Here is a 27,548-nt window from a genome sequence, read left to right as displayed (position 1 = left end):
CTTTGGGGATTTGTAAAATAGAGGATTTAGTTATCCTTGGTAAAAAGACTGCCTCCATCATTAACGCGCATGGATTTAAAACTGGATTGAATTCAATACTTTATCCATTCTCGTATGATTAGACACACAAGGAATTTGCCACACCAATAAAAGGCAGAAGCAAAGAACAAAAAGGATAAACAATAACACTACAGCCACACCGTATGGGTTAACATACATTGTGTATAAAATAAATTTGTGAAGCACTCTCTTTGAAAGAGCAGAACGATTGGATAGCCGTGTTTCTATCACACAAAATATGCCAACGATGAAAACGAAGCTTCCAATTCTTCAAATCAAGCTCGTTGACCTTATACAATAATAAAATTTGGACCAACATATGGCTAAAAAGATTTCTGTTTAAATAGCAAAATGTCCGTGCTATTCCGAAGATTTTGTCCCATTCAGAACTGGAACTTTTAATATTTACTGTGAGCAACAATCAACCAATAGAAGAATTAACCAGCGGAATAGAAGTTGCCTTCAGAAGTTGTGGGACCTTCATTCTCTGGAAGCTTTCAAGAAGAGACTGGACTGGCATCTGTCAGACATGGTGTAGGATCTCCTGTTTGGGCAGGGAGGTTGGACTAGATGACTTCCAAGGTCCCTTCCAACTCCGTTATTCTATTCTAAGCTATTAGGGTTAAATAGTTTGTGGAAGTTGTACTGATTGTTTTTAAGTTTCTCATAGGAGGTAAGAAATATTCCGGGGTACAACAAAGTAGATTTAAACCAGAGTTTCTCAACTTGGCTACCTTAAGATGGGTGGACTGAATAGATGGACATGACGAAGCAGAGGGACTTGTTTTGGCAAGGACAAAGAAAATGATTTGTGTTAAATGGTACAGTATAAACTAGAGTTAGACTTCCTGTTCTTTCTTATTTTCTAACTTTAATTTTCTCATCCCTTTTGCGTAACTTTGCTTAACCTGAAAAAAAAAAATCCTTATTTGATGGCAGTGTCCATGATCTGGAACTTCTCCAACAAGTTCCTCTTCTTTTATTTGCCTTTTTTCCCCCTCAACTTCCTTAAATATCAAGGGATCCACCCCACGTCATTCTTATAGCTTTCTTTCTTTCTCTCTCTCTCTCTCTCTCTCTCTCTTTCTTTCTTTCTTTCTTTCTTTCTTTCTTTCTTTCTTTCTTTCTTTCTTTCTTTCTTTTGTACCTTTTCCAAATAGTGTTACAAATCACCTTTTTGGGATCCAATGACCAGCAAGAACAATTGTTGGTAGTCCAAGGATGGGTTGCTCTGTAGATTTGCATGTTGGCATTGTGATATTGGAAATTTGATTTGCTTCCTTCTGTATGTGATGATTTAATTAATGGTAGCTTGATTTTCTTTCTTCCTTATGTGATAACTTAATTATTGGTAGCTTGATTTTCTTTCTTCCATATGTGATAACGTAATTATTCGTAGTTTGATTTTCTTCCTTCCTTATGTGATAACTTAATTATTGGTAGCTTGATTTTCTTTCTTCCATATGTGATAACTTAATTATTGGTAGCTTGATTTTCTTTCTTCCATATGTGATAACTTAATTATTGGTAGCTTGATTTTCTTTCTTCCATATGTGATAACTTAATTATTGGTAGCTTGATTTTCTTTCTTCCATATGTGATAACGTAATTATTCGTAGTTTGATTTTCTTTCTTCCTTATGTGATAACTTAATTATTGGTAGCTTGATTTTCTTTCTTCCATATGTGATAACTTAATTATTGGTAGCTTGATTTTCTTTCTTCCATATGTGATAACTTAATTATTGGTAGCTTGATTTTCTTTCTTCCATATGTGATAACGTAATTATTCGTAGTTTGATTTTCTTTCTTCCGTATGTAATAACTTAATTATTGGTAGCTTGATTTTCTTTCTTCCATATGTGATAACGTAATTATTCATAGTTTGATTTTCTTTCTTCCTTATGTGATAACTCAATTATTGGTAGTTTGATTTTCTTTCTTCCATATGTGATACCTTAATTGTAAGAATTCTCTAGCCTGCATGGCCATCCCTGAGAGTTCTGGGAGTCAGCCCACATGTCTGAATATGCCCAATTTGAGTTAAGGAGGGCAAGGAGGGGGGGAGTGATCTGTAGACACACACACACACCCACATCCACCCCTATATGCAGCCCTTGGTCCTGTTGTTGCTACTCGTAGAGAAGCTTTTACCCCCCGCTTCCATTGTGATCTCCCCCTCTTCTCTCTCTCCCGTTTGTATGGTCCTGCTTTTTACCTTGATTCTCTTCTCCTGTCTTGTGCATTTGTGTTCCCTCGGGTTGTGGAAGCCGTGAGTTTTACGGAAGGAGTGGCTCAGCCTCCCTCTTTAAGTCTGCAACGGCCCCAGCCACTCCGACTGAGAAACAGCCTCTTCTTCCTGCCTCCAGGCGCCCCTCCCCGCCCGTCAGTATGCGCGACACCTACGGCACCTCTTCGCTCAGCAGCAGCAGCAACTCCGGCTCCTGTAAGGGCAGCGACGGCAGTCCCACACCAAGGTAACCCCAGGGGGCACCGCTGAGCATGCCAGTCCGGGCTGAAGGGCCAGTCTGCCCAGTCCAGGGGGCAGTGAGATGGCACTTATCCCGATTTTAAACCCCACGCTGTCCCAGTTTGCTTCACTTTGTAATGCTGTATACTGCCGTGCTGACTCTGCCCGCTGTCTCCAGTTCGATTCTCAAGGTTGACTCAGCCTTCCCTCCTTCCACAGTCAGTAAAACGAGGACCCAGATTGTTGGGGTCGAGAGGCTGACTCTGTGAACTATTTAGAGAGGGCTGCAAAGCACTGTGAAATGTTATATAAGTGCTGTTGCTATCTATCTCTGTCTCAGCTCTCGCTCTTTGTCTATGTCTCTCACTGTTTCTCTCTGTCTTTTTCTCTGTGTCTATCTATCTATCTCTGTCATCTATATCTATCTATATTTAATCTATCTCTATCATCTATTTCTGTCTATATTTATTTCTATTTATCTATCTCTATCATCTATGTCTATCATCTACCTCTGTCTATCTATCTGTCATATATCAATATCTATATCATCTATGTCTATCTATCTCTGTCATCTATCTATCTGTCTATCTCTATCTCTATCATCTATCTATCTCTGTCATCTATCTATATCTATCTATCATCTATCTCTGTTATCTATCTGTCTCTACCTACCTACCTTCCTACCTGCCCTATCATCCATCTATCTATCTATCTATCTATCTATCTATCTATCTATCTATCTATCTATCATCTATCAATCTATCTATCTATCTATCTATCTTATCTATCTATTCTATCTATCATCTGTCTATCATCTCCCTCCCTCCCTCCATATCTATCTATCTATCTATCTATCTATCTATCTATCTATCTATCTATCTATCTATCTATCATCTCCTTCCCTACATATCTATCTATCTATCTATCTATCTATCTATCTATCTATCTATCTATCTATCTTGCAGTTCACTTCCAATTTTAATAGCCTACTGGTCCTCTTCATGTATGTTGATCCCAAAATTTCTGTTGCTAAACGAGACACCTGTTAAATAAATTTTGCCCCATTTGACAGTCTTCCTAGACACGCAAATTACTGCTGTGGTTAAGTTAGCCACACGGTGGTTAAGGCGAATCGGGCTTCCCCATTGACTGTGCTTATCAGACGGTCACAAAAAGTGGAACCATGTGACTCCAGGATGCTGCAACCGTCATAAGTATGAGTCCGTTGCCAAGTCCCTGAATTTTGATCACCTGACCATGGGGGGTGCTGCAACAGTCGTACGTGTGAAAAACGGTCATAAGCCGCATGTTTCAGTGCCGTTGTAACATCGAACGGTCACTCAGTGAACTGTTGTACGTCGAGGATTGCCTATAATAACAATACAAAAGTGATAAAAATCAATTGAAATCCCTGGGAAGGTGAAACGGCCTCCATTGGATGCAGAAATTAAGTTAGCATGGAGGTCAGGCCAGCCCTGCTGGAGAAGGACTACGTGGATGGGAGGCCACTGTCAGAGCTCCGGCAGTTACCCCCATTTAAATCATGAATCTTGAGCCAAACTTCAAAAAGTTAAAGAAGATTTATTAGGAGTAAACATGCCGGGACTGCCTGGGTGTAGCCAACTCTGAGACACAAAATTCATTGTCACCCTTGACCCTGGTTTTCCCTCCACCCCCTGGGTGCATCGTAATTCCTATTCTCCAATGGGACACCTCCATAGCCCAGAGCCATCAATCATGCTCTCCAGTTTGAATTTTGCACGGCAGAAACTTCGGTCGCCTAGTTCCTATCTTTGAAAACATTTATGGAATGCACTTTCGGTTTGCAAGCTGCCGCACTGCTCCCCCCTCCCTCCCTTTCTGTGGGCCGTTCCCAAAAAGACCATAGAAACATTTTATGAGTCGACAGCCACCACAGAAGCAGCTCTCCCCTTGTAGAGGTCCACCTCACTTTGCGGTGAGGAGAAGGCTGGTTCTGGCTGGTTGGCCATGAATAAAACGCAGAGTCTGGCTAGACTGGGTGGTGAGGCTGCAACCGGTTTAACAGCCGGCTCTGTGAGCGCACGTTTGGCTTCCACTTGGCTGCGTGAGTCAGCTGAGCTGCATAAAGAAGGAAAGGTCACGCGGGGTCGGGTGGGGTCAACTGATCGCCACCTCGGGGCTAGTCCCTCCGAGACCTGCGTCTTTTGGGTTGTGAGCTTCGAGTCCTGTCTTCCTTCTAAATGTCCGTCCAGTCTTCTCCAACCCCGCCGTCCGTCCCATGTCCTTTGCCTCCTCTATGTAGCTCCGTCAATCACGCTAGAGTCTCGAGAAAAGGAGAAGACCAAGATGGCGGCTTTCGCCATCTCTTGGAAACCTTGGGGCGGGGTGGGAGAGAAAGGAAGCATCTTCAGAACCGAGCAGAGCTTAAGCGTAGAGCACACCTGAGTCCGGCACGAGTAGCAAGGCAGTTGGCGGGAGGGAGAGACAGCAGGGTCACGCAGTTGTGTGAACGCATGGGCAAAAGAAGTGGACAAACATCCTTGCAGGTCCTTGAGGAAGGAAGGAAGAAAGGAAGGAAGGAAAGAAGGAAGGAGAAGGAAGGGGTATAGAAAGAAAAGGGAGGTAGGGAGAAAGGGGAGGGAGGGAGAGAAAGAGAGAAAAAGAAAGGAAAGGGAAAAGAAAAGGGAGGGAGGGAGGAAAGGGGGAGAGAAAGAGAGAAAAAGAAAGGAAAGAAAGAAAAAAGAGAAACAGAAAGGGTGATATTGATGGCGGTGGGAGGGAGGGAGGGGGATAGATAGAAAAGGGAGGGGGAAAGGGGGGAGGGAGGGAGAGAAAGTGAGAGAAAGAAAGAAAAGAAAGAAAGAAAGAAAGAAAGAAAGAAAGAAAGAAAGAAAGAAAGAAAGGAAGGAAGGAAGGAAGGAAGGAAGGAAGAAAGGAAGAAAGAAAGAAAGGAAGGAAGGAAGGGAAAGATATGGGAAGGTGGGAGGTTGATGTTGATGAGGGAGGGAGTGAGGAAGGAAGGAAGGAAGGTTGTTAATTCTGTGTTCCTTCCTTTTCAGGCGCCCCGTTAAGTATCTCCTATGTAGTGACAACCATGGGATCAAGCCCCCAACTCCTGAGCAATATCTCACCCCTCTCCAGCAGAAAGAGGTCTGCATCCGGCACTTGCGGGCCAGGCTGAGGGACACCCACGAGAGGCTACAGGACAGGTGAGCATCAAGAAATGGGGGTTTCCTCCCTGCCTAATTCAGCAGGATCTTGGGTCACTCCTGGTTCCTCGAGACGTGATTGCTGTCTCCCGGGCCACCAAGGGGTACGAACTGTACTTGGATTACAGCATGCTGTGGGAAGCAGCCCTTGTGCTAGCGTGCTTAGCAGCTCCTTCAACAGGAGTGGTGCGTGCACTCGACAACGTCCTTTGGGATAGTCCTGCAACTGATCCAGTGTTTGCCAGCAAGAAGAGAATCTCTGTAGCTCGAGGTTGAACGGTGGGGTCCTTGGTGCTCTGTAAGCTTGGTAGGGTATTTTTGCAGGCGTTTCGTGACCCAACTATATAGCATCATCAGTGCTAGAATGGAGTGGGGTTTGCAAGGAGGAGGACGACGACTCTGGTGGTCTCTGAGCTTGGTGGTTTGCTTGCAGACGTTTCATGACCCATCTAAATAACATCATCAGTGGGAGTAAGTGTGGAGTTTGCTCATCAGTGCTAAATAGGGAATGGGATTTGCAGAGTGGGGGAATGGGAGAGGAGGAGGACAACAATGACTGTGGGGTCGTGGGTCGTTGGTGCTCTCTGAGCTTGGTGGTTTTCTTGCCGACGTTTCATGACCCAGCTAGGGAGCATCAGTAATGTGAGTGTAGAGTTTGCTCCCTGTTTATATACTGTCGTTTTCCCTGCCAGTGTTGGTGGGGGTGTGGTTTTCTCTTTGGTAGTTCCTTGATTAAGATGTTGTTTTATCTTTGGTTCCTGGTGTTAATCCACGAGGTTTTAAGTCAAGGACTAACTCCTATATCAAACGGGGTCTCTGAAATATTATCCTCTGCCTACCCAAAGCTCTATTCAGCACTGTGTGAGTTATACTCTCCAGTAAGTGCAGAGAGGGTTGCAAAAAACAAGCAAAGACATCCGTGCTACCCTATGTGTAGAATTTAACCCAACCCTAAAATAATGTGCATTGTAATCGGCCCAGTGAATATCTGCTCGTTTGTCCACTGCAGGGATTCCGAGATTGAAGATCTGAAGACCCAACTCTCAAGGATGCAGGAAGACTGGATCGAGGAGGAATGTCACCGAGTAGAGGCCCAACTGGCCCTCAAAGAAGCCCGGAAGGAGATTAAACAGCTCAAGCAAGTCATCGACACCGTCAAGAATAACCTGATCGAGAAAGACAAAGGCCTCCAGAAGTACTTTGTGGACATCAACATTCAGAACAAGAAGCTGGAGACACTGCTTCACAGCATGGAGGTTGCACAGAACGGGACGGTCAAAGAGGAAGGGCACGCCGAGTCGGCCGGGGGGTCCCCCGCACGCTCGCTCACCCGCAGTTCCACGTACACCAAGTTGAGCGACCAGGCAGCGGCGGACAAGAACATTGGCGGCTCTCAAACCATCTCAGTGGACGATGGAGCCGATAGTGGCTTCGTGGCTGCAGAGAATTCCTTGAGCCGGACAGATTTGCTGGACCACAGCAGCCTCCTGTCCTCGGGGGTGGAGTGTGGCCCCGACGATGCCTCGTCCTTGCACACCTCCTACACCTTGGGGTCCCAAATGCCCACCAGCTCCACGTACGAGAAACTGATGGGGTCTCAGCAGAGCGTGGAAGCCGCCGTACAGGTCAGCTGCATGCAGGAACAAGCCATCCAAACAGACTTCGGAAATTACCAGCCAGATCTGGACACCATCTTGGAGAAAGTCATGAAGTCTCAAGCGGGCAGCCTCGCCAGTCCCACCTCAGAGTGGCCCTCTGAGATAGAAGAGGTTGCCGAGCCCACCAGCTCAGAGAGTGGCGTCCCCAACTGCTTGAACCCCACGAACAGGACGGACCCGGAACCCTTCTCGGCTGTGGTGGTCAGTGCCGGAGAACCCACTGAGAAGCCCGATGGGCAGACGGCCTTGCGAAACCCGGCTGTGCACCAGCCGTGCAGCGCCAGCCCATCCGTGAGCATCGTCTGTACCCCCGACGATGAGGCAATGGAGCCGGGAGAGGACACCCCAGGGGCAGCAGCCCCAGCCGAGCCCAAAACTTACTGGAGCCGCCACTTCCTCGTGGATCTCTTGGCGGTGGTCGTGCCAGCTGTGCCTACCGTCGCCTGGCTGTGCCGTTCGCAGCGGAGGCAGGGGCAGCCCATTTACAACATCAGCTCTCTGCTACGGGGCTGCTGCACCGTCGCCCTGCACTCGATCCGGAAGATCAGCTGCCGGTCGGTCACCAACACGAACAGCTCCTGCTCTCAGCCATAACTTCGTCCTTCTTCCCCGCCCAACCAGCTCTGTCATGTGCACGCACCTCTGCTTTGTTGCCCTCAGAGCCGCCAGGGTTTCGGGGACCACGATTGTAAATCCCGTACGCAGACACTTGAATTTCTCTTCCCTGTTACCCGGTTTATTTAGCGCACAGGCCAGTGACTGGACCGGCATCCTGATGTGCTGGATCTTGATTTATGCAAATAGCTTGGGAGAAGCCATTGCTGTGGTGACCCTGGCGCAGCGAGGACAGGATTTGAACCGTCTTCTCCTTGCTGAGAAGCCTTCTCCTTTCAGGGCTGCTGCTGTTGAAAACTCAGTTTGCTCTAGGAAACGGGTGTCGCGTTTCCGACACGTTTGGCTAACTCACTTCTCCCTCTTCTCTGAATGTTTTTGAGCGATACAGAAAACGTTACTCCGTTGTCGCAGCCCCCCCCCTTCTCTCTTCCCTGCTTTTTCCAAGTTTCATCCTCTAGCCAGCCCTGAGTTTACCTCACCTTCCCTAAACCATTCCCCGTCCTTCTTTAAGTCCAGGTCCATCTGTGTTCTTCACCCTACAGGACCCTGTCTTGCAGCGTGGCTCTCTGGGGAATTCTGGGAGTTGGAAGTCCATCCATCTTTCAAGTTGCCAAGTTTGAAAAAAACACTGCGGTAGAAGAAGGAGTGTATCTGTCTTGCAGAGAGGAGGCAGAGGGCGCATGGAAAAGATGTTTGTGACAGCAGCTCCTCAAATTCCGCTTGTCCCCTTCCCTGCCTCCCCTCAAATTTCCAGAAGTCTGGTCATCTCCTGTCTCCTTGCAAACTGGTGGCCTCTTTCCCATGTTTCTGGTTACCTGAGACAGAGGTCCCTAACCCTCAGGGTGCAGTCGGGACCCAGTCTGTGGCTTGTGGGGAACTGGGCTGTGCAAGCAGTGGGCAAGTGCGCAAACGCATGTGAGGCTCCGTTCGCGAAAGCGGCGAGCACGCGCTCAAAACCATCCCCTCTCCCCACCACAGCCGCCAATGCCACTGCCAGTCTGTGGAGCCAGAAAAGGGACCACGACTCTAAGAGAGATAAAAACAGAGAGCAAACCCCACTCCCTTCTAGCACTGATGATGTTATCGGGTTGGGTCCTGAAAGGTCTGCAAGAAAACCACCAAGCTCAGAGAAGACCAAGGACCCTCCAGTCGTCCTCCTCTTCACAAACCCCTTTGCCTTCCAGCACCGATGATATTACTGGATTGGGTCATGAAACCCAAGTCGTCGTCCTCCTCCTCTTCTTCCTCCTCCCCACAAACCCCATTCTCTTCTAACACTGATAATGTTACCTGTTGGAGTCAGGAAATGTCTGCAGGAAAACCACCAAGCTCAAAGATTACCACGGACACCCTAGTTCAACCCTGAGCCACACATATTCTCTTCTAATGGTATCTAAGATGGTGCGTAAGCCTTGCAGAACCCCAAATCTTGATCTGGACATTTATTGGGGGGCAGGCTTGCTAGAATAACATGAATCCCAATACTTTCTAGCTGACCCCAGTTCAATAATAGAATCACCAAATGTACACGCTTGTTCCACAGCCACCATCATCGTCACCTGCCCTTTTGGTACAGATATTGTCCTTAGTCAAACCACCCTTGTGTTTCTAGTGAAGAGAGTACACACCCAATCACCTTTGTACTTTGCGTAACGTTAGAACGACCCTTCGTGCGAAGGGCTGCCGTTTCACTGGGTTTTATAATGCAAACCGTAGGCCAGCCTCCACATCACGTCCACTGTTCGGATCTCTCTCTTCCCCCAATCCTCGATCTACTAGAGCTAGTTGATGTACCGTACGGGTGGGGGTGGGGGTGGGGAAGCACACTCAGCACTTTGTTCAGAGATTGTCTACTACCGTGTCGCCTCTTCCGAGGCTAACCCTTGACGAAGCTTGCCTCGAGGTTACATCCCGTCTGCAGATGCAACACAATGCTGCACCATTTGGGGAGGGTTACCCGGGAACGCAACGTCGGAGCTACCCATGCTAGAGGAAACGGAGGTCCGGGGGTTCCCCGTTGTCCTGTCGGTGCCAACCTTTCCTTTCAAGAAACGCTTGTTGCAAGACGGAAAGAGGATCCGGGCGTCGTTCACCTCCCCCTCCAAGAATGTTGTGAAATGTGTCGGATCATGAATGCGGCGTGCAAGGGTGCCTGCCGACGCATCGCTCACCACCACCACCACCCGTCACGTTTTGTGAGACTTTCTGAACCGTTTGGCTCTGAGCCTGCTCTGCCCTCGGCGTTTTGGGAGGTGCTCCCGGGAAGAAAGATCAAGAGAAGGCAGAGATATACCTCACGTGGAGCAATCTGCTGCCCCCTCCTGAGGGGTGGTCAAAGAAGCCCTTAAGTTTGTTGCTGTTTAGCTTTGCACTATGTTCACTTTTGGCAAAACTTGGAACGCTGCTTGTCCTGGTTGATCGGCGGGGGATGTTCCAGTAGCGGCTTGATCTCTTCGGCGATGCTAACCCCCTGTCTTTGCAAACTGGAGAGGCTAACTGTGGAGCGGGCTCCAGCGTACTGTGTGCCCCCGCCTGGTCGCGACTTCTGCCCATCCAGTAGGCGAGAATGTTGAGCTACCAGCTTGATGCAACCTTTCCGTCGATCAAAGCTTGGACATGGACCATTGTTGTAGTACCGGCCTAGGAGAATGTGCCTCCTTTGGGTTCCCATGGTTTGCTTGTAATGTCTAAGACAAACAATCAAGGGAATAGAGAAACTGACTAGGTAGGGATTAAACTCCACATCCGTTTGAAAGTGGGGGGGAGAGGGGGGGAATGTGTAAAACGATGTCACACTGTCTTAATTCCTGTTGCTACCATTTCATCCGAGCTAGCAAAAGACCCCTATTTACAGCCCTCCGTGAGCAAAAGCGACGGCTAGCTAGGTCCCCCCCTTGCAAAGAGAATGCAAGAACTCTCTTACGATCCCTTTCGCTGGGAGCTAAGCCACACAATGATCAGCTTCACTCGTCACACTAAACCCTTATACGGCGGGCTTGTTTGTGTGGTGTGCGTGGGTTTGCGCCGAATCATGAGGAAGCCAAGGCGGACTTGGCACCATGTGTGAGGCTAATTTCCGTTAGGGAAAGCGGAGGAATCGACTTGTCGGGGGGACGGGGGAATTTATGCCCAAGAATAAAAGTTAGTTGCTCATTTATACAGAAAACGTCTTGATGGGATGAGAAGAGTCACCTCCGCTCCCAGGTATCTGTGGACACCTGGAAAGAGCCAAAGTGATGTTTTGTTTTGTTTTTTACCACTTATTCTGTTCCAGAAAAAGGTTATCGCAGAGTTTATTTAATTCCTGGACATCTTTCTACACAACTGCCCAGCTCTTTCCCAAACGACACTGTGGCTGTGTTCACACAACCTGCAAAACACAATCACACAATACCGATCCATCTTGTTGCATAGGCAGATGATAATCCCACCAAACGGTTGGCATTGATTCTGTGCACGAGAAGCAAAAAGTTAAAGCAGACCTTGAGCATGTCATGCTGCTAAATTCACTAGACTCAGTCATGTTCTGTAAATATAGGTAGTCCTTGACTTACAACCATTCGTTTAGTGACCGTTCAAAGTTACGACAGCACCGTAAAATTAACTTATGGCCATTTTTCATGCTTACAGGGGTTTTAGCATCCCCTGGTCCCACAATCAAAATGGGCACCTGACTCATACAGGTAATCCTCGGCTTATGACCGCAATTGAGCCCAGGATTTATGTTGCAAAGTGAAAAAAAAATTCATTCCGTGAGTTTTGTCCCCATCCAGCGACTTTTCTTCCCACCTTTCTTCAGTGAATCCCTGCAGTTGTAAAATGAGTATCATGGTTGTTAAGTGAATACCTTTGACTTTGCTTCTCAGAACGTCACGAAAGATGAACACATGGAACCGTCATAAAGGGGAGTCAGTTGTCAAGTATCCGAATGTAAACCTCGTGACCCTGAGGATACTGAAATGGTCATAATGTCAGGGCTCCGGCACTGATCCCCATTTAAATCATGTGTCAGGATTCCGGCAGTTACCCCAATTAAATCATGAGCTTTGAGCCACACTCCCAAAAACTAAAGTGGATTTATTTGAAATTAACATTCTACGTCCAGCACTAACCTGGGCGTAGCCAACTCTGAGATACGTAATTCACTGTCACCCTTGATCCTGCTTTCCCCCCCACCCCTCTGGGTGTATCATCCAACGAAACACATCCATAGCCCAGAGTCATCAATCATGCTCTCCAATTAGATTTTTGCATAGCAGAAGCTTCAGTCATCTAATCGGTCTTTGAAGAAAATATGAATGGGATGTACTTTCGATTCCACACTGCCGCCTGCTCTTTAAAACTCCCCCCCACCCTTCTTTCTGTTGACAACTATAAAAAGTGTATACGAAATGTTTTTTGAGTTGACATCATGAGTCTCTAGCCTGATTTTCAAAGCTCAAAGAAGATTTATTAGGAGAAGATATGCTGGTCCTGCCTGGATGTAGCCAACTCTGAGGCACATCATTCATTGTCACCCTTGACCCTGGTTTTCCCTCACCCGTCTGGATGTATCGTAATTCATATTCTCCAATGGGACACATCTATAGCCCAGAGTCATCAATCAGGCTCTCCAGTTAGAATTTTGCGCGGCAGAAGCTTCAGTCACCTAGTTACTATTTTTGAAAAAACTATTTATGGAATGCACTTTCAGTTTCCAAACTGCCCCCTCCCTTTCCGTTGGCAACTCTAAAAAGACCATAGAAATATTTTTATGAGTTAACACCTAAGTGTGAAAAACGGTCATAAGTCCCTTTTTTTCAGGGCATGTGTCACTTCAAATGGTCACTATATGAAAACCATTATAAGTCGAGGACCTTGTAAGTATTTATGACAGTTGCAGTGTCCTGGGGGTCATGTGATCAACTTTTGACAAGCCAAGTCAGTGGAGAAGTCAGATTCACTCAACAACCGTGTTACTAACTCAACAGCAGCAGTGATTTACTTAACAGCCGTGGCAAATAAAGGTCGTAAAATGGAGCAATTTTAAATTGTAAATTACGTAGGCCAGAGTTGGCTTTGCTATCAGGATTCTAGCAATCCCCTTAATGAAATCATGATCCTCGAGCCAAACTTCAAAAAGCTTCAAAGGATTCATTAGAGGCGACATCCTGGCCCTGCCCTGCATGGAGCCGACTCTGGCCTACGTCATTTCCAGTCCCCAGGACCCTGTTTCCCCCTCCCTCCCCCCCGGGGTGTGTCATAAACCAGATTCTCCCATTGAGCACCTTCGCGGGCTGGGTGTCATCAATCACATTCTCCAATTACGTTCTGGGTGTCATCAATCACATTCTCCAATTACATTCTGGGTGTCATCAATCACATTCTCCAATTAAATATATTCACGGGCAAAAGCTCTGGTAGTTTAGTTACAATCTTTTAAAGATAAAGAGTTGGAATATACTTCTGCTTCCAAACCGCTGCACGGCTCTTCCAGATTTCCTTCCCGCCTCCCCTCTTTTTTCATGGCAACTACTAAAACAGGCACAGAGATGTTTTACGAGTTGACAATTCGCTTAACAAACGTCTCGCTTAGCAACAAAAATTTGGCGCTCAATTGTGGTCGTAAGACAAGGGCTACCTCCAAAGCCGGTGTCTCTGACACCAGACTGGCTCCCATCTACAATGGCAGGCGGTGGGATTTCTCCTTCTGCACAGAGACTGGCTGGGTTTATTTATTTATTTCTATTTAATTTATCAAATGTGTATGTCGTCCATCTCATGGTCAGGTGACCGTAACTCTTGGCAGTTTATAACCTCGTAAAAACAAGTAAATCAAAAACGGACAAGAAACCTTTAAATAAGTTAGGGACCGATTCCAAAAGGTTGCCCAAATTTCTTACCCTGGAGGGCAGTTTTCCCAACCATTCATAGCTAACCGGGGATTCTCAGAGTCGAAATCCAACATATAAAGATGCCCCAGGATGGGGAGAATGATATGAAGCAATTCTCTCTTTTTTAAAATGTTTATAGCAATTGTGTTAATTTATGATATAACGGGGGGAAACACAAAAGCAAAAAAGGAGGAGAAATAGGGAAGGTGTGGGGAAAAAAGAGGAAAAAAGGCATTGATTTCCGACTCCCTTTGGTAGGGTAGAATAAGATAATAACATCAAACCACAACGTTGTGCTTTTACGCAGTAATTTAAACTAGTCATTTTCGTAACTCCGTGTCTATCTAATCCAGGGATTTCCAAACTTGGCCACTTTAAGACTTGTGGACTTCAACTCTTGAGCTGAAGTCCACAAGTCTTAAAGTGGCCAAGTTTGGAGACCTCTGATCTAATCAGTAAAGCCCACAATCAAAGTTTTATGTATATATTTTTCTACCTCGAGCACAAAGTCCAGAAGTGGTTTCCAGGTAAAAACAAAAATATTTGTATTTATTTTTCCTTGATCAAAGCAATCAATTTAGCCATCTCTGCTAACTCCATTTTTGCAGCCGTTTATCCATTGTGGGGATCGAAATGCCCTTCCATTTTTGAGCATAAAGTAATCTTGCGGCCATCAAAGTTCCCCCCAAAATTTATTTCCAATTTTTTTTCCATTAAGCCCATTAAAAAGTCCCTGGTTTTATGAGCTATAAAGCAATTCAACAGATTTTTCCCCAAGAGCTTGAGGGAGACCCACAGATCTGGGACATGCTGAGTGTGCAGATTCCACACGAAAATGCTCTAAAACATAAAAACATAGAATCCTACGGCTGGAAGGGACCTTGGAGGTCTTCTAGTCCAGCCCCCTGCTCCAGGCAAGAACCTCATACAGACAGTGGTGGACTTACAACCATCATTGGGCCCAACATTTATGTTGCTAAACGAGATAGTTGTTAAGTGAGCCTTGCCCCATTCTACACCCTTGCCTTGCCACTGTTGTTAAGTGAATCGCTGCATTTGTTAAATTAGTCACACGATTGTGGAAGTGAATCTGTCTTTCCCGTTGGCTTTCCTGGTCAGAGATCACCAAGTGGGGGGGGGAATCTACTTGACCCTGAAGATGCTGCAACCGTTGTAAGGACATGCCAGTTTCCAGGCGTCTGAATTTTGATCCTGTGACCACAAGGATGTTGCAATGGTTGTGACGGTGGTAGGATTCAAAAAAAATTTTTTTACTACCAGTTCTGTGCGGATAACTTGATCAGCGTGACTTGGTGAGCATGGCAGGTGAAGGTTACTGCAAAATCCTCATTCCCTGCCCACCCCGCTAACCTGCTTTCCAGCTCCGTTCTCCTGTGCAGGGCAACCAAAGGAGACCCAGCCGATCAGCTGGGACTCAATGGGAGGCAGAGAAGAGATGGGGTTGGCGGGGCCAGTCAGAGGTGGGATTTCCCGGTTCTCTGGAAAATTCAAAATTTCCACTCCCGGTTCTGCAGAACTGGTCTGAACCGGCTGTGAATTCACCACCTCTGGGTTGTGAGTTGTGAAAAAGGGTCACAGGTTCTCTCTCTCTGCAAATGGGGTGAGGCTCAACCAGCGCACAGCCGCTTAAAAAACGCCCAATATCAGCTCTAAAACTTTCCTTCAGCTGCAGCCTCAGTGAGTGAAACAGCTGATTCACGCAGCAATCCACAGATCAGCTGGGCTGCAAAACATGGAGATATATATATATAGGACAGACTAGGGCAAGGGGCGGGAGGGCGAAGCAGGAACAGGCTGAATCCCACCCCTGTCTGTAAGGCTGTGCATTTTGCACCTGGTAGACGGAGCTACTTGTGAGGAGAACAGGAGCAATCCATATCAAACAGCCTAGCCCAGGGGTGGGCAAACTACGGCCCGGGGGCCACATCCGGCCCGTTGGTCTTTTTAATCCGGCCCGCCGAAGATTGGTACAGAATTAAGGTTTGGTGTGAATGATCGAATGATTGCATTCGTTTGATTTTGACTTGGAATGACAGGCATTTCGACACCAGGTGGCAGCCCGTCTGTCAAATTTTAAAAGTCAATGAGCCCCCCCAGCCAAAAAGTTTGCCCACCCCTGGCTTAGCCCGCCCCTTGTGTTATTCTGCACACACTTCATGACACAAGTCTGATCTGCAATTTCCACCTTTGTTGTTGTTGTTGTTGTTGGCTAAAATGTGGTTGTTTCTTCTGCCAACATTTTCTCCTCAACGGTGAAGAGCGGAATTGCCTCCAGAAAGAGGTTTTCAAGAAAAGTTTGTGTGCGACCAATTATGTGGGGTGGTGCAGGTGGTCCTCGACTTATAGCCATTTGTTGAGTGACCTTCAGAGTGACAACGGCACCGAGTCTGCAAAGCTGGCTGGGGAATTCTGGGAGTTGAAGTCCGCCAGGCTGAAAGTTGCCCCAATTGGAGACCCCCCCCCACGATCCAGACAGCATCCAGCAAGCCAGATCGACGGAGGAAGCTGAATTCATTTCACAACCGTGTGATTCACTTAACAACTGCAAAGATTTGTTTCACAGATATGGCAAAACTGGGCGCCGCTCGCTTAACAACTGCCTTGTTTAGCATGATAAATTTTGCATCCCTGTTGGGGTCGTAGATTGAGGACTACCTGCCTACCCGAAATTGTTTCTTGAAAATTTCCAGTCTAATTCTGCTTACGGCTCATACTGGTTTGTTGTGCTGAGTAGCGCCTTGCTTGGCACATCCAGGAACTTAAGGCTGTCTTGATTTTCAATCAATCAGAATAGAACTGGAAGAGACCTTGGAGGTCTTCTAGTCCAGCCCCCTGCTCAAGCAGGAGAACCTACGCCATTTTGGACAAGTGACTGCCCAGTTTCTTCTTGCAAACCACCAGTGATGGACCACCCACAATTTCTGTGGTGGTCTGACCCGAACCTTGCTCCAAGTGCACAAACACCAAACAGAGATAAAAGCAAAACCTTTTAATGCTTCTCTGTGAATTCCGTTAATTAGTGGTTAAAAGGCTATTAAAACTAATTGTCTCTGATAAGAATGAGCCTTGCCAAGGTTGTGCAAGGCTGCCAAAAGCACCAGATTGAGTTGCCAAGATATATTCCAAACCAAAAGTCTTCCAACACAAACCAGGATAGTCCGAACTTCCACAAGGCTTGAAGCACGAGAACTTCTTTGCTTCCTGCAAAGAACTCCAGTTTCTCAGCTGGCTTTTCTCTCCTCAGGGAGGGGCCATCACCTTGCAGCCTTACTCCCGAGTCGCCCGTGCTGCTGCAGCTGCTCTTCCCTTCGAGCAGCCCTGTGCGCACGCAAACTTTGACACAGGCTCCTCGGGGTCCTCTTCCTCACTGCTGCCAACCTCCACAACCTCCAAAGGCAGCACTCCACTCCCTGATGGTCCTGGCCCCATCCCTGTATCACATGCAGGCCCCTCATTTGAGTCCTCGTTCTCCAAGACCTCCACACCTGCAGGCGAACCACAACAAGTGGCAAGCTGTTCCACTGGTTAATTGTTCTCACTGTCCGGAAATTCCTCCTTAATTCCAGCTTGCTTCTCTCCCCGATTAGTTTGCTTCTTTTCTTGATTTCGGGTGCTTTGGAAAATAAGTCAATTCCCCCTCTTCTTTGTGGCAGCCTCTCAAATATTGGACTCCTATCCTGTCACCCCTAATTCTTCTTTTCTTTAGACTAACCATAGCCAAATTCTGCAGCCGTTCTTCAAAGGTTTTAGTCTCCAGGCCTTTAATCGTCTTAGTTTGCTCTTCTCTGCGCTTTTTCCAAAGTCTCAACATCCTTTTTTTTGTAATGTGCGGACCAAAACTGGCTGCAGGGTGGCCTTACCAAGGATTTATAAAGCGGTAGTAATAACTTCACATGATTTTGAACCTGGTTTATGACAGACCTGGGGTGGTTGGGCTCCATTTGAGATGCCATTTGCAGCATCTCAAACCTGGATAACAATTGAAAATGGCAGAGCTGTTATGTGAACACTCAACTCTGGTTCAAAAACACCGGTCTTCTGTTTAATCCAGGTTAACATAAGCTAGGATGCTGGTGCTAATCCTTGCTTAGGAGAGAGCATTCCTAGCCGCCTCTCTCTGGGACAATCCAGGAGCCGAGTTCTCCATCAGCCTAACTTCATCCTGTCTGGGAGCAGCCCCAATGGATGGAAACCAATCAAGGAGAGAACCAACCTTGAATGGAATAACCGATTTGGAAGGGACCTTGGAGGTCTTCTAGTCTAACCCCATGCTCAAGTATGAAACCCTGTACAATTTCCAACCAATGTTTGTCCAGTCTCTTCTTAAAATCTTCCAGTGTTGGAGCATCCACAACTTCTGAAAGGAAGTTGTTCTACTGGCTAATTGTTCTCATCGTCAGGAAATTCCTCCTTAGTTCCAGGTTGCTTCTCACCCCCCACACCCCGTCCCCCCGAAACGGAGCTGAAAAGCAGGTTAGGAATATGGCTGCTTTGGAGGGTGTGGGAGGGTGTGAGGGACCTCTGTGTGTGTGTGTGTGTGTGTGAGAGGGAGAGAGAGAGAACACCGCCAGCGAGGTTAGATCGGAGATCTTTCTCTCACCAAACGTCAGCAAGCCACCGTCACTCAAAATTCATATTAGTATGAGTTTGGTGGTCCCTGAAGTCCAAAAGGTTGCCGACCCCTTGCCCTATACCACTCCAGACAAGGGGCTGCCCAGTCTCTTCTTAAAAAACCCTCCAGGGATGGAGCACCCACAATTTCTTGTGGCAGGCTGTTCCACTGGTTAATCGTCCTCACTTGTCAGGAAGTTTCTCCCCTTAATTCCAGGTTACTTCTCTCCTAGATTAGTTTACATCCGTTGCTTCTTGTCCTGCCTTCAGGGGCTTTGGAGAATAGCTTGACTCCCCTCTTCTTTGGGGCAGCCCCTCAAATACTGGAATATTGCTACCATATCCCCCAACCCCAAGTCCTTATTTTTGTTAAACTATCCAAAACCAATTCCAGCAACTCTTCTTCATATGTTTTAGCCTCCAGTCCCTTAATCATTTTTGTTGATTTTCTCGGCACTCTTTCTAGAGTGAGGGCGAACCTATGGCGCGCGTGCCACAGATGACACACAGAGCCGTTTATGCTGGCATGTAAGCCGCACGCAAACTTACCTCACTGCACCTGCACGTACCTCACTGCTGATTTTTGGCCTGTTTGAGGCCTTTTTTGGCCTCCCAGAGGCTTGAGGAAAGTCTGCAGCAGGCCGAAAAATAGGCCCATTTCATCATTTCCTGTATTTCCAGAAATACCGGAAGTGACAAAACGGGCCCGTTTTTCGGCCTGCAAAGCCTGCAGAAGCTTTCCTGAAGCCTCTAGGAGGGCGAAAAAGGCCTCAAACAGGCCGAAAATCAGCTGGGAAGTGCAGTGTAGGTAAGGGGGGGAGGGTTGCGTGCGCCTTGCCTTCTGGGTCCTGGCACGTGAGTGCACAATTTTTGGCACAGGAGCCCCCAAAAGTTAGCCAGCCCTGTTCTATATTCTATCCTAAAATAGAATTCTATTTTTTTATATCGTTCTATGTAATATTGTACACCTAGGAATTTCCTAACAGAACAATTCATCAGTGGGGTGACTTGCCTTCCGAAGTTGCAGGCGCTCTCCAACACTGGAAGTTTTTAAGGAGAGACTGGACAGCCATATGTCCTGAATGGTATAAAGTTTCCTGGGGTTGGACTAGAAGATCTCCAGGGTCCCTTCCGTTTCAGTGAAAAGGTGAAGCCTCTACAATAGGAAACTTTCCTGCCCCAGAATCTTATCAGTTTACAAGGTCTTTCCTAAAGAACTGAAATGGGATGGAGAGGAAAGAGAGAGGGAGAGAGAATTTGGGGAGGGGGATAAGCAGAGAAATTTCTGATAGGGGCCAAAGAGGAGCAGAAGTGAAGTGGGATATAAAGTCAGCAAAGATTGAAGAAGGATCTTCTGCACTTGTGTTTGGCCAAATGGCACTTCTGATGACTTCTGGCAGGGCAAACACAACCCCAGGCTTGGGGGGGGTCCCCAGATAGGAAAATCTGGGGAAACCCCCCCACTTGTCACTGATACACCCTGGAGATTTGAGCGTAATAAATCCTAGTTGCTGGTGGGCGCAGAAAATCAGGATTAATTGGGATTACTTGAAAGCAAGAGGCCTCGTTTCAAATGACACATCTCCCGAGAAGTGACCTCTGCCGTCTTCCAGAATGGTCTCGTCAGCCACCGACTTGCTTTACGTCCGCCATTTTGCAAACCATTTGTCCCGAGGACAGCCGGTCCCAGGTGCTCTTTAAGCCAGCTGTGTCGGCAGTCAAGTTGGCACACCAACAACCCATCCTCAGTGCCTCGGGTTTGGATTGGAAGCAACCTCCTCAAAGACCCCCCCAGAATCTTCTCCTAGCGCTCTGGGGTGAGGCTGCACAGTCTCTCCTGCCACGTAGGTGTTTTTTTTACGTCTGCCACTTTGCAAACCATTTGTCCCCAAGGACAGCCGGGCGTTCTTTAAAGCAGCCGTGTCAGCAGCCAACTTTGCAAACCGGCAACCCACCATAGAATCTCCCCTATCCCCCGTGGGGCGGTGAGGCTGCACAGTCTCCGCTGCCATGGACTTGTTTTACATCTGCCACTTTGCAAACCGCTGGTCCTTAGGGACAGCTGGGCGCTCTTTAAAGCAGCCGTGTCAGCAGCCAACTTTGCAAACCGGCAACCCGCCCTAGAATCTCCCCTATCCCCCGTGGGGCGGTGAGGCTGCACAGTCTCCGCTGCCATGGACTTGTTTTACATCTGCCACTTTGCAAACCGCTGGTCCTTAGGGACAGCTGGGCGCTCTTTAAAGCAGCCATGTCAGCAGCCAACTTTGCAAACCGGCAACCCACCCTAGAATCTCCCCTATCCCCCGTGGGGCGGTGAGGCTACACGGTCTCCGCTGCCATGGACTTGCTTTACATCTGCCACTTTGCAAACGGCTGGTCCTTAGGGACATCCGGGCGCTCTTTAAAGCAGCCGTGTCAGCAGCCAGATTTGCAAACCGGCAATCCAGGCCAGAATCTCTCCTATTTCTGTGGGGTGAGACGGCACGATCTCACCTACAGACGTGCTTTACGTTTGTCCCAAGGACAGCCGGTCCCAGGCGCTCTTTAAAGCAGCCGTGTCACAGCCAAATTTGCAAACCAACAACTCATCCTCACCACCTCGGGTTTGGATTGGAAGCAGCCCCCTCAAAGACCCCTGAATCTTCCTCATCCCTCTGGGGTGAGTCCCCCCTGGTATGAGTCCCGCTCATCCCACTGGGGGCGTGCAACAGAGCGCCAGGTTTGAAAATGGGCAAAAAGGTTGAGCGCCAACTTCCACAGCTGGGCAGAGGTGGCCACTGCACATCTGTTGAACTACTAGGCCATCTCGGCGGAATGGGAATTTTGTTGGGGAAAATGTTTTTTTGGTATGCTAAACCAGCCTCGTGTGTGATGTATTTGTGGATGTGCGTGTGCGTGTGTGTGGGTGCATTTGTTAGGCTATCCAAAGCTCTGCCAGGAAATGCCACGTAAGACTATATTTGGATGAAGGAGATGAAAAAAAAATCTATATATTTTTAAATACAGAACCGAACGGCTGTGTGCACTCCCTTGGGAGTTGAATTCCCATTGTCCTGTAACCTTTGTCTGTTGGGTGACTGTAATAAAAAAAATTGTTTGGGTCACTGGAGGACTCTATTTTTATGGGCAGCCAGAAAGGAGACACTTTCTAGAAATCAAAAATGAAATACAGATAATTCACGTCACTTAGCGACAAATTCGAAGCTACAACAACACTGAATAAAGTGACTTATGGCCATTTTTCATACATATGACCACTGCAGTGGCCCTATGGTCACATGATCAAAATTTCAGACAATGTTGGCAACTGACTCGTCCTTATGACGGTTGCAGGGTTAAGCGTTCCTCTTTTTTGACCTCCTGACCAGCAAAGTCAATGGGGAAGCCAGCTTCACTTAACGTCCATGTTGCTAACTTCACAACTGCAGCGATTCACTGAATGAATCTGGCAAGAGAGGTCGTAAAATGGGGCAAAACTCAACTGTCTCGCTTAGCAACGGAAACGTTGGGCTCCCTTGCGGCTGTAAGTTGAGGGCTTACCTCTAGGATGCAGAATGCAGAATAAACAAGAGTTGGAAGGGACCTTGGAGGTCTTCTAGTCCAACCCCCACGCTCGAGCGTGAGAGCCTGTGGCAGGGATGTCCAATCTTGGCCGCTGGAAGACTTGTGGACTTCAACTCCCACAATTCCCCAGCCAGGAATTCTGGGAGCTGAAGTCCATTCCCACTTAAAACAGATTGGCTGGAGAATTCTGGGAATTGAAGTCCACACATCTTAAAGTGGCCAACTTTAAGAAACAGGGCTAAACCCGGGGGCGGCGGGGGCTTCCAAAATTTTAGCAACCGGTTCTCTGCCTGGTGGATGGGTGGGCGTGGCCATGGTGGGCGTGGCCTAGCCGGCCTTCTGCACCATGTGGGGGGGAGGCACTTTCATCCTCCCCAGGCTCCAAAGGCTTTCCTCGAAAAGGGCCTCCCCGGGCTCCGGAGGCCCTTTGGAGGCTGGAAATGGGCCTGTATCCGGCTTTACGGAGCCTCCCGTGTGGGCCCTGCACTTACCTGCCATCCAAAATGGGCCACCTGGGCTACTGAGAGGGATGGGGCGGGCAGGGCCGATCCGGGGGTGGAATTGACCAGTTCGCCAAAGCGGCAATTAAAAATGATAAAATTAGCAACCGGTTCATGCGAACCGGGGCGAACCGGTAGTAACCCACCCGCTGGCTAAACCATGTTGAGTTTTGTTCCAGCAGTAGCTACTGGGGGGGGAAAAAAATATGGAATTTTCTCCAAAATTATATCTGAGCTGTAACATTGACTTCTTCTTTTTCTACTGCCGAAAGCAATAGCCAAGACTGAAACACTTTTTCAGCGATTAGTGGTAAGGTGAATTACTGAGGACTAGAAACTTGAAGGCACATCGAAAAGATTAAAGCAATATATTTGTCCGTATATTTCCCCCACCCCCCCCACCCCCTCTTCTTGCGAGAATAATTCCAGGGAAATTCCAAGCCAGTCCCAGTCAGTCATTGTGCAGCTCACGTCGGAGGTAAAAAACGAAGGGAGCGAAAAATTTATATATCGGGGACTGAATGATCCATCGACGACTTCACTAGTCCGCTTGAAAGCCTTCAAAAGAGAAGCAAAGAGACAAAAAAAAAATTTTTTTTTAAATAGAGGTAGTCCTCGACTTACAACAGTTCATTTAGTGACCTTTCAAAGTCACAATGGCTGTGATGACCCAAAGGGGCGTGGCACAAAGACAACACAGCCAAATAAGCAAGAAAAGTCCCTTTATTATCTCCAACTTGGCCCCCGATGTCCAGGTTACCTTCAGCTGGAGAAAAACTCTCCCAGGAACAGCCTTCAGTCCGAAAACAAGGTACGTACAAAAGGTAACTAAAAATCCAAATAAACCATGCTGCAGTAATTAACTTGACAGGGCAGGAGAAGGAATTGCAGACTTGAAAGGCCAAAAAAAAACTCACACAGTTGGGAAGATCCCAGGAGCACAGATATAAGCCTCGAGGATACCAGATAATTCACGATTTGCTCCTAATAGTTTGCTGTGGGCAGCTTCCCTTTTCAAACACTGTGTTCCCAGCTGTGGCTAATGAAGGGAATCAGGGCCCTTTCCTCCCCCGTAAGCCAGGCAACTCACGTTGCTCCCTTCTCTGTTCCTTCCTCCCTGTGTGCCCTAAGATGAAGAGAGGGTGGGCCTGGGTCTTCCTCTGAACTTCCTCTCCCTTGTTCTACCTCTCCCCTCTGCTCTACCCAGCCAGACTTTGCCCTTCCCCAGTTTCCTCTACAGCCAATGGAGCCACACTCCCACTCCCTGTCAGCTGCTCGGTCGCCCCCTCTGAATCAGATTCCGACAGGGATATGACGACGACACTGGAAAAACGGACTGATGTGCATTTTTCACGCCTAACAACTGCTGCAGCCCATTGCAGTGGTTCAGGTGATCAAAATTCAGACGCTCGGCAAGTGACTCGTATTTACAACAGTTACAGGGTCCCCTTTTGTGACCTTCTCACAAGCAAAGTCAGTGGGGAAGCCCATTTCACTTAATGGCCATTGTTGCAAACATAACAACGAAAGTGATTCGCTTAACAACTGCGGCACAAAAGGTTGTAAAATGGGGTGGGGGGGGAATCACTTAAGAAATGTCTCACTTCGCAACCAAAAATTTGGGTTCAATTGTGGTCGTAAGTCGAGGATTCCCTGTATCTACTGGGGTTGCTTTAAAAACAGCATAACAACTGCTTTTTCCTCTTCCAGTAATACAGGTCAGTCCTTGACTTATGATCATAATTGAGCCCAAAATTTCAGTTGTTAAGCAAGACAAGTTGTTAAGTGAGTTGCGCCCTCTTTGACATCCTTTTTTTGCCACAGTTGTTAAGCAAATCACTTTCATTGTTAAATGAATCGTGGGGTGGTTAAGCAAATCTTGCTCCCCTCATTGACTTTCTTTGTCAGAAGAAACTAACTTATGACCGGTTTTTCACACTTACGACCACTGCAGCATCCCTAGTGTCACATGATCAAAATTCAGACACTTGGCAACTGACTCGCACTTACGACGGTCACGGGGTCACGTAATCCCCTTTTGCGAGCTTCTGGTGAGCCAGATCCATGGGGGAGCCACATTCCCCGCATGACCGAGTTGCTAACTTATCAACAACAGTGATTCGCTTAACAACGGTGGCAAAAACAGTCGTAAAAGGGAGGGGAAATTCACTTAACCAATGTCTCGCTTGACAACAGAGATTTTGGGCTCAATGGTGGTCGTAAGTCTTATATACTACCTGGATGTACACACAGGGCTGATCAGCCAGTCTGGTACCTTTTTTAAAAAAATTTTATTTGGGTTTTCACAAAAACAAAATACAAATAAAACATCTTTTTTTGAAAATAGCATGGTTCCCAGGTTATCACTTCTTCATACAGACACAAAACTCAATTTCGTGCTCATTTTTATATTCTATTCCATATCTTATTACCATTTTGTATTTTCTACATACCGTGTTTCTCATATAATAAGGCTGGGTCTTATTTTTTTTTTTGAGCCCCGAAAAAATGGCTGGGCCCTCTTTTCGGAGGTGACTTAATTCCGCCCCCCCTTGCATCTTGGGGCAGGCAGCGACGGCTTGGATGTTGACCTCGACGTTGGTGGGGCACTTCGTATCGGGGTCAATACAGGCAGCACCATATCCGGGGGTGCAACGAAAGTACTTCCTAACGGCAAGCCCCCCCGCCATTCCCCCCCACTTCTCCCCCCCCATGACTTTTTTCTGTTGTCCTCCTTGGGCAATTAAACTTTGGATATTTGCTGATGCTTAAGGAGTAAACTTAACAGGTAACAGATAATCAGAGTTGGAAGGGACCTTGTAGGTCATCTAGTCCAACCCCCCGCCCAAGCAGGAGACCCTACACCAGTTCTGACAGATGGGCAGTCCAGTCTCTTCTTGAAAGTTTCCAGGGATGAAGCTCCCATAACTTCTGAAAGCAATCTATTACACTGATTAATTTTTCACACTGTCTGTAAATTCCTCCTTATTTCCAGATTAAATCTCTCCTTGATCAGCTTCCATCCATTATTCCTTGTCTGGCCTTCAAAGGCGCTTTAGAAAATAGCTTGACCCTCTTCCTCCTCCTCTCTGGGGCAGCCCCTCAAATATTGGAAGGCTGCTCTCCTGTCTCCCCTGGTCCTTCACTTCCCTAGACTAGCCAGGCCCAGTTCCTGCAACCGTTCTTCATATGTTTTAGCCTCCAGTCCCCTCATCATCCTGGTTGCTCTTCTCTGTACTTTTTCTAGAGTCTCAACATCTTTTTTATACTCTGGTGACCAAAACTGGATGCAGGACTCTAGGTGTGGTCTTACTAAGGCTTTATAGAGGGGTGTTAGTACCTCCCTTGATCTCGATTGTATCCCTCTGTTAATGCAATTTAGGATTGAATTAACTTCAGCTTGAGTTCTTGACATTGGAAGCTTGCTCTGATCTGGATCTAGGCACCGACTGGGAGGGCGCAGGGTGCAAGTGAAACTAGAATTCCCCATTGTAATTTCCCTGTATCCCACCCCCCCAAGACTCGCTCGTTCAGACCTCAGAGACCTACTTTTTAATCATGTGCTCGTAGATCACAGCCGGGACGATGGTGAGAGTGATGATCTTCCCAGCGTTGGCGAGGATTTCGGTGATCTCCTTGTCCTTGAGAAAGGAGAGGTTACAATCAGGTTACAAAGCATTGCAAAGAGGGAGCAGAGCAGCTTTGGGAGGAGTCCCTGGGGCTCTCTAAGCTGGGTTGTTTTCCTGCAGATGTTTCGTGATCCGACTAAGCAACATCATCAGTGCAAGAAGGGAGTTGGGAGGAGAGGCAGGAGGAGGAGGAGGAGGAGGAGGAGGAGGAGGAGGAGGAGGAGGAGGAGGAGGAGGAGGAGGAGGAGGAGGAGGAGGAGGAAGAACTGTGTGCTCCTTGGTACTCTCTGAGTTTGGGTGTTTGGAGACGTTTTATGACCTAACTAGGTAACATCACCCATGGTAGAAGGGCGCAGGGTTTGCAGATAGGAGGAGGAGGTGGCGGAAGAGGAGGAATGACGGGTCCTTGATTGTTTTCCTGCAGACATTTCATGACCCAACTAGGGAACAGCACCAGTGCTGTACAAAGGAGCAAAATTTGCTCTCTGTTTATACAATGGGAGCATGCCCCCTTCTCTTCCAGCCCAGATGATGTCAGCTAGTTGGGTCATGAAACGTCTGCAGGAAAACCACCAAGCTCAGTCAGCACCAAGTACAGTTCACGGTTCAACCCAGACCTACAAATATTCTCCTTTATTGATGAGTGAGGTTTTTGCCCCATGAAGAATATCTGCAGAGTTGCACAAGGGAGATTCTTGCTCACATGCAAACACACACACACAGAGAGACACGCACACAGAGACACAAACACTTTAACTGCAGTTTAACTGCACACATATCTCCCTATGTGTCCTTCTGACAAGCAAAGTCCACGGGGAAGCCGGATTCGCTTCACAACCATGTAACTAATTTAACAATGGCAGCGATTAACTGAAGGATCTGTGGCGAGGAAGTTCGTAAAAATGGGGCAAAACTCATTTAACGAATGTCTCACTTTGCAACGGAAATGTGGTCGTTAAGTAGAGGACTATCTGTAGTCAGTAAAAGGGCTACAAATGCCTAGGGATTTTTTTTTTTAATCCTCTAAGAACATATTTATAGGGTTTATATAGGTTTAGGTTCCTGCCTGAGCAGGGGGGGTTGGACTAGAAGACCTCCAAGGTCCCTTCCAACTCAGTTATTCTATTCTAACATGCAGCAAAATTTCATTTTTGTCTTTATTTTTACCCCCTTTTTTTTTCTTATGGTCCAAAAGATTATAGACATTGACAGGAGCCATAAATAATTCAGGCATTTTTTAAAATATTTTATTGTTGCCGCTGTAAATTCAAGCGCTGTAGATAGAAATGCCCCCTCGGCGGGGCTGAAAATAAGACACAGCTGCACAGATCTGCCTCGCGGATTATAAAATGGGATA

The 27,548-nt window shown here is 47.3% G+C and overlaps 2 protein-coding genes across 5 annotated transcripts in view; one reads left to right on the top strand and one right to left on the bottom strand.

Annotated features, from left to right (window-relative positions):
* Positions 1 to 10,954, top strand: part of SNPH (syntaphilin) — a 35,005-nt gene extending 24,051 nt beyond the window's left edge. For 2 of the 4 annotated variants that reach the window (XM_087928799.1, XM_026721280.2), the window contains 3 exons: positions 2,330 to 2,536; positions 5,571 to 5,720; positions 6,730 to 10,954. In XM_087928799.1, coding sequence (XP_087784925.1) covers positions 2,330 to 2,536; positions 5,571 to 5,720; positions 6,730 to 7,972 — 1,600 coding nt within the window. In that variant the 3' untranslated portion in view covers positions 7,973 to 10,954. The remainder of the gene's footprint in view (positions 1 to 2,329; positions 2,537 to 5,570; positions 5,721 to 6,729) is intronic. The other 2 variants (XM_087928801.1, XM_087928802.1) reach the window with 2 other exon arrangements.
* Positions 10,955 to 21,600: 10,646 nt separating this feature from the next.
* Positions 21,601 to 27,548, bottom strand: part of SDCBP2 (syndecan binding protein 2) — a 29,993-nt gene continuing 24,045 nt past the window's right edge. Inside the window, exons 8-9 of the mRNA XM_026721270.2 lie at positions 26,112 to 26,203; positions 21,601 to 23,120 (exon numbers count right to left, since the gene is read on the bottom strand). Coding sequence (XP_026577055.1) covers positions 23,066 to 23,120; positions 26,112 to 26,203 — 147 coding nt within the window. The 3' untranslated portion in view covers positions 21,601 to 23,065. The remainder of the gene's footprint in view (positions 23,121 to 26,111; positions 26,204 to 27,548) is intronic.

This window comes from Pseudonaja textilis, chromosome 3 (genome assembly GCF_049901715.1).
Source record: "Pseudonaja textilis isolate UNSWEBS1 chromosome 3, rPseTex1.2, whole genome shotgun sequence".
Taxonomy (NCBI): Eukaryota; Metazoa; Chordata; class Lepidosauria; order Squamata; family Elapidae; genus Pseudonaja; species Pseudonaja textilis.
Note: the sequence above shows the minus strand (reverse complement) of the source record. Positions and strands in the feature narration are given on the sequence as shown.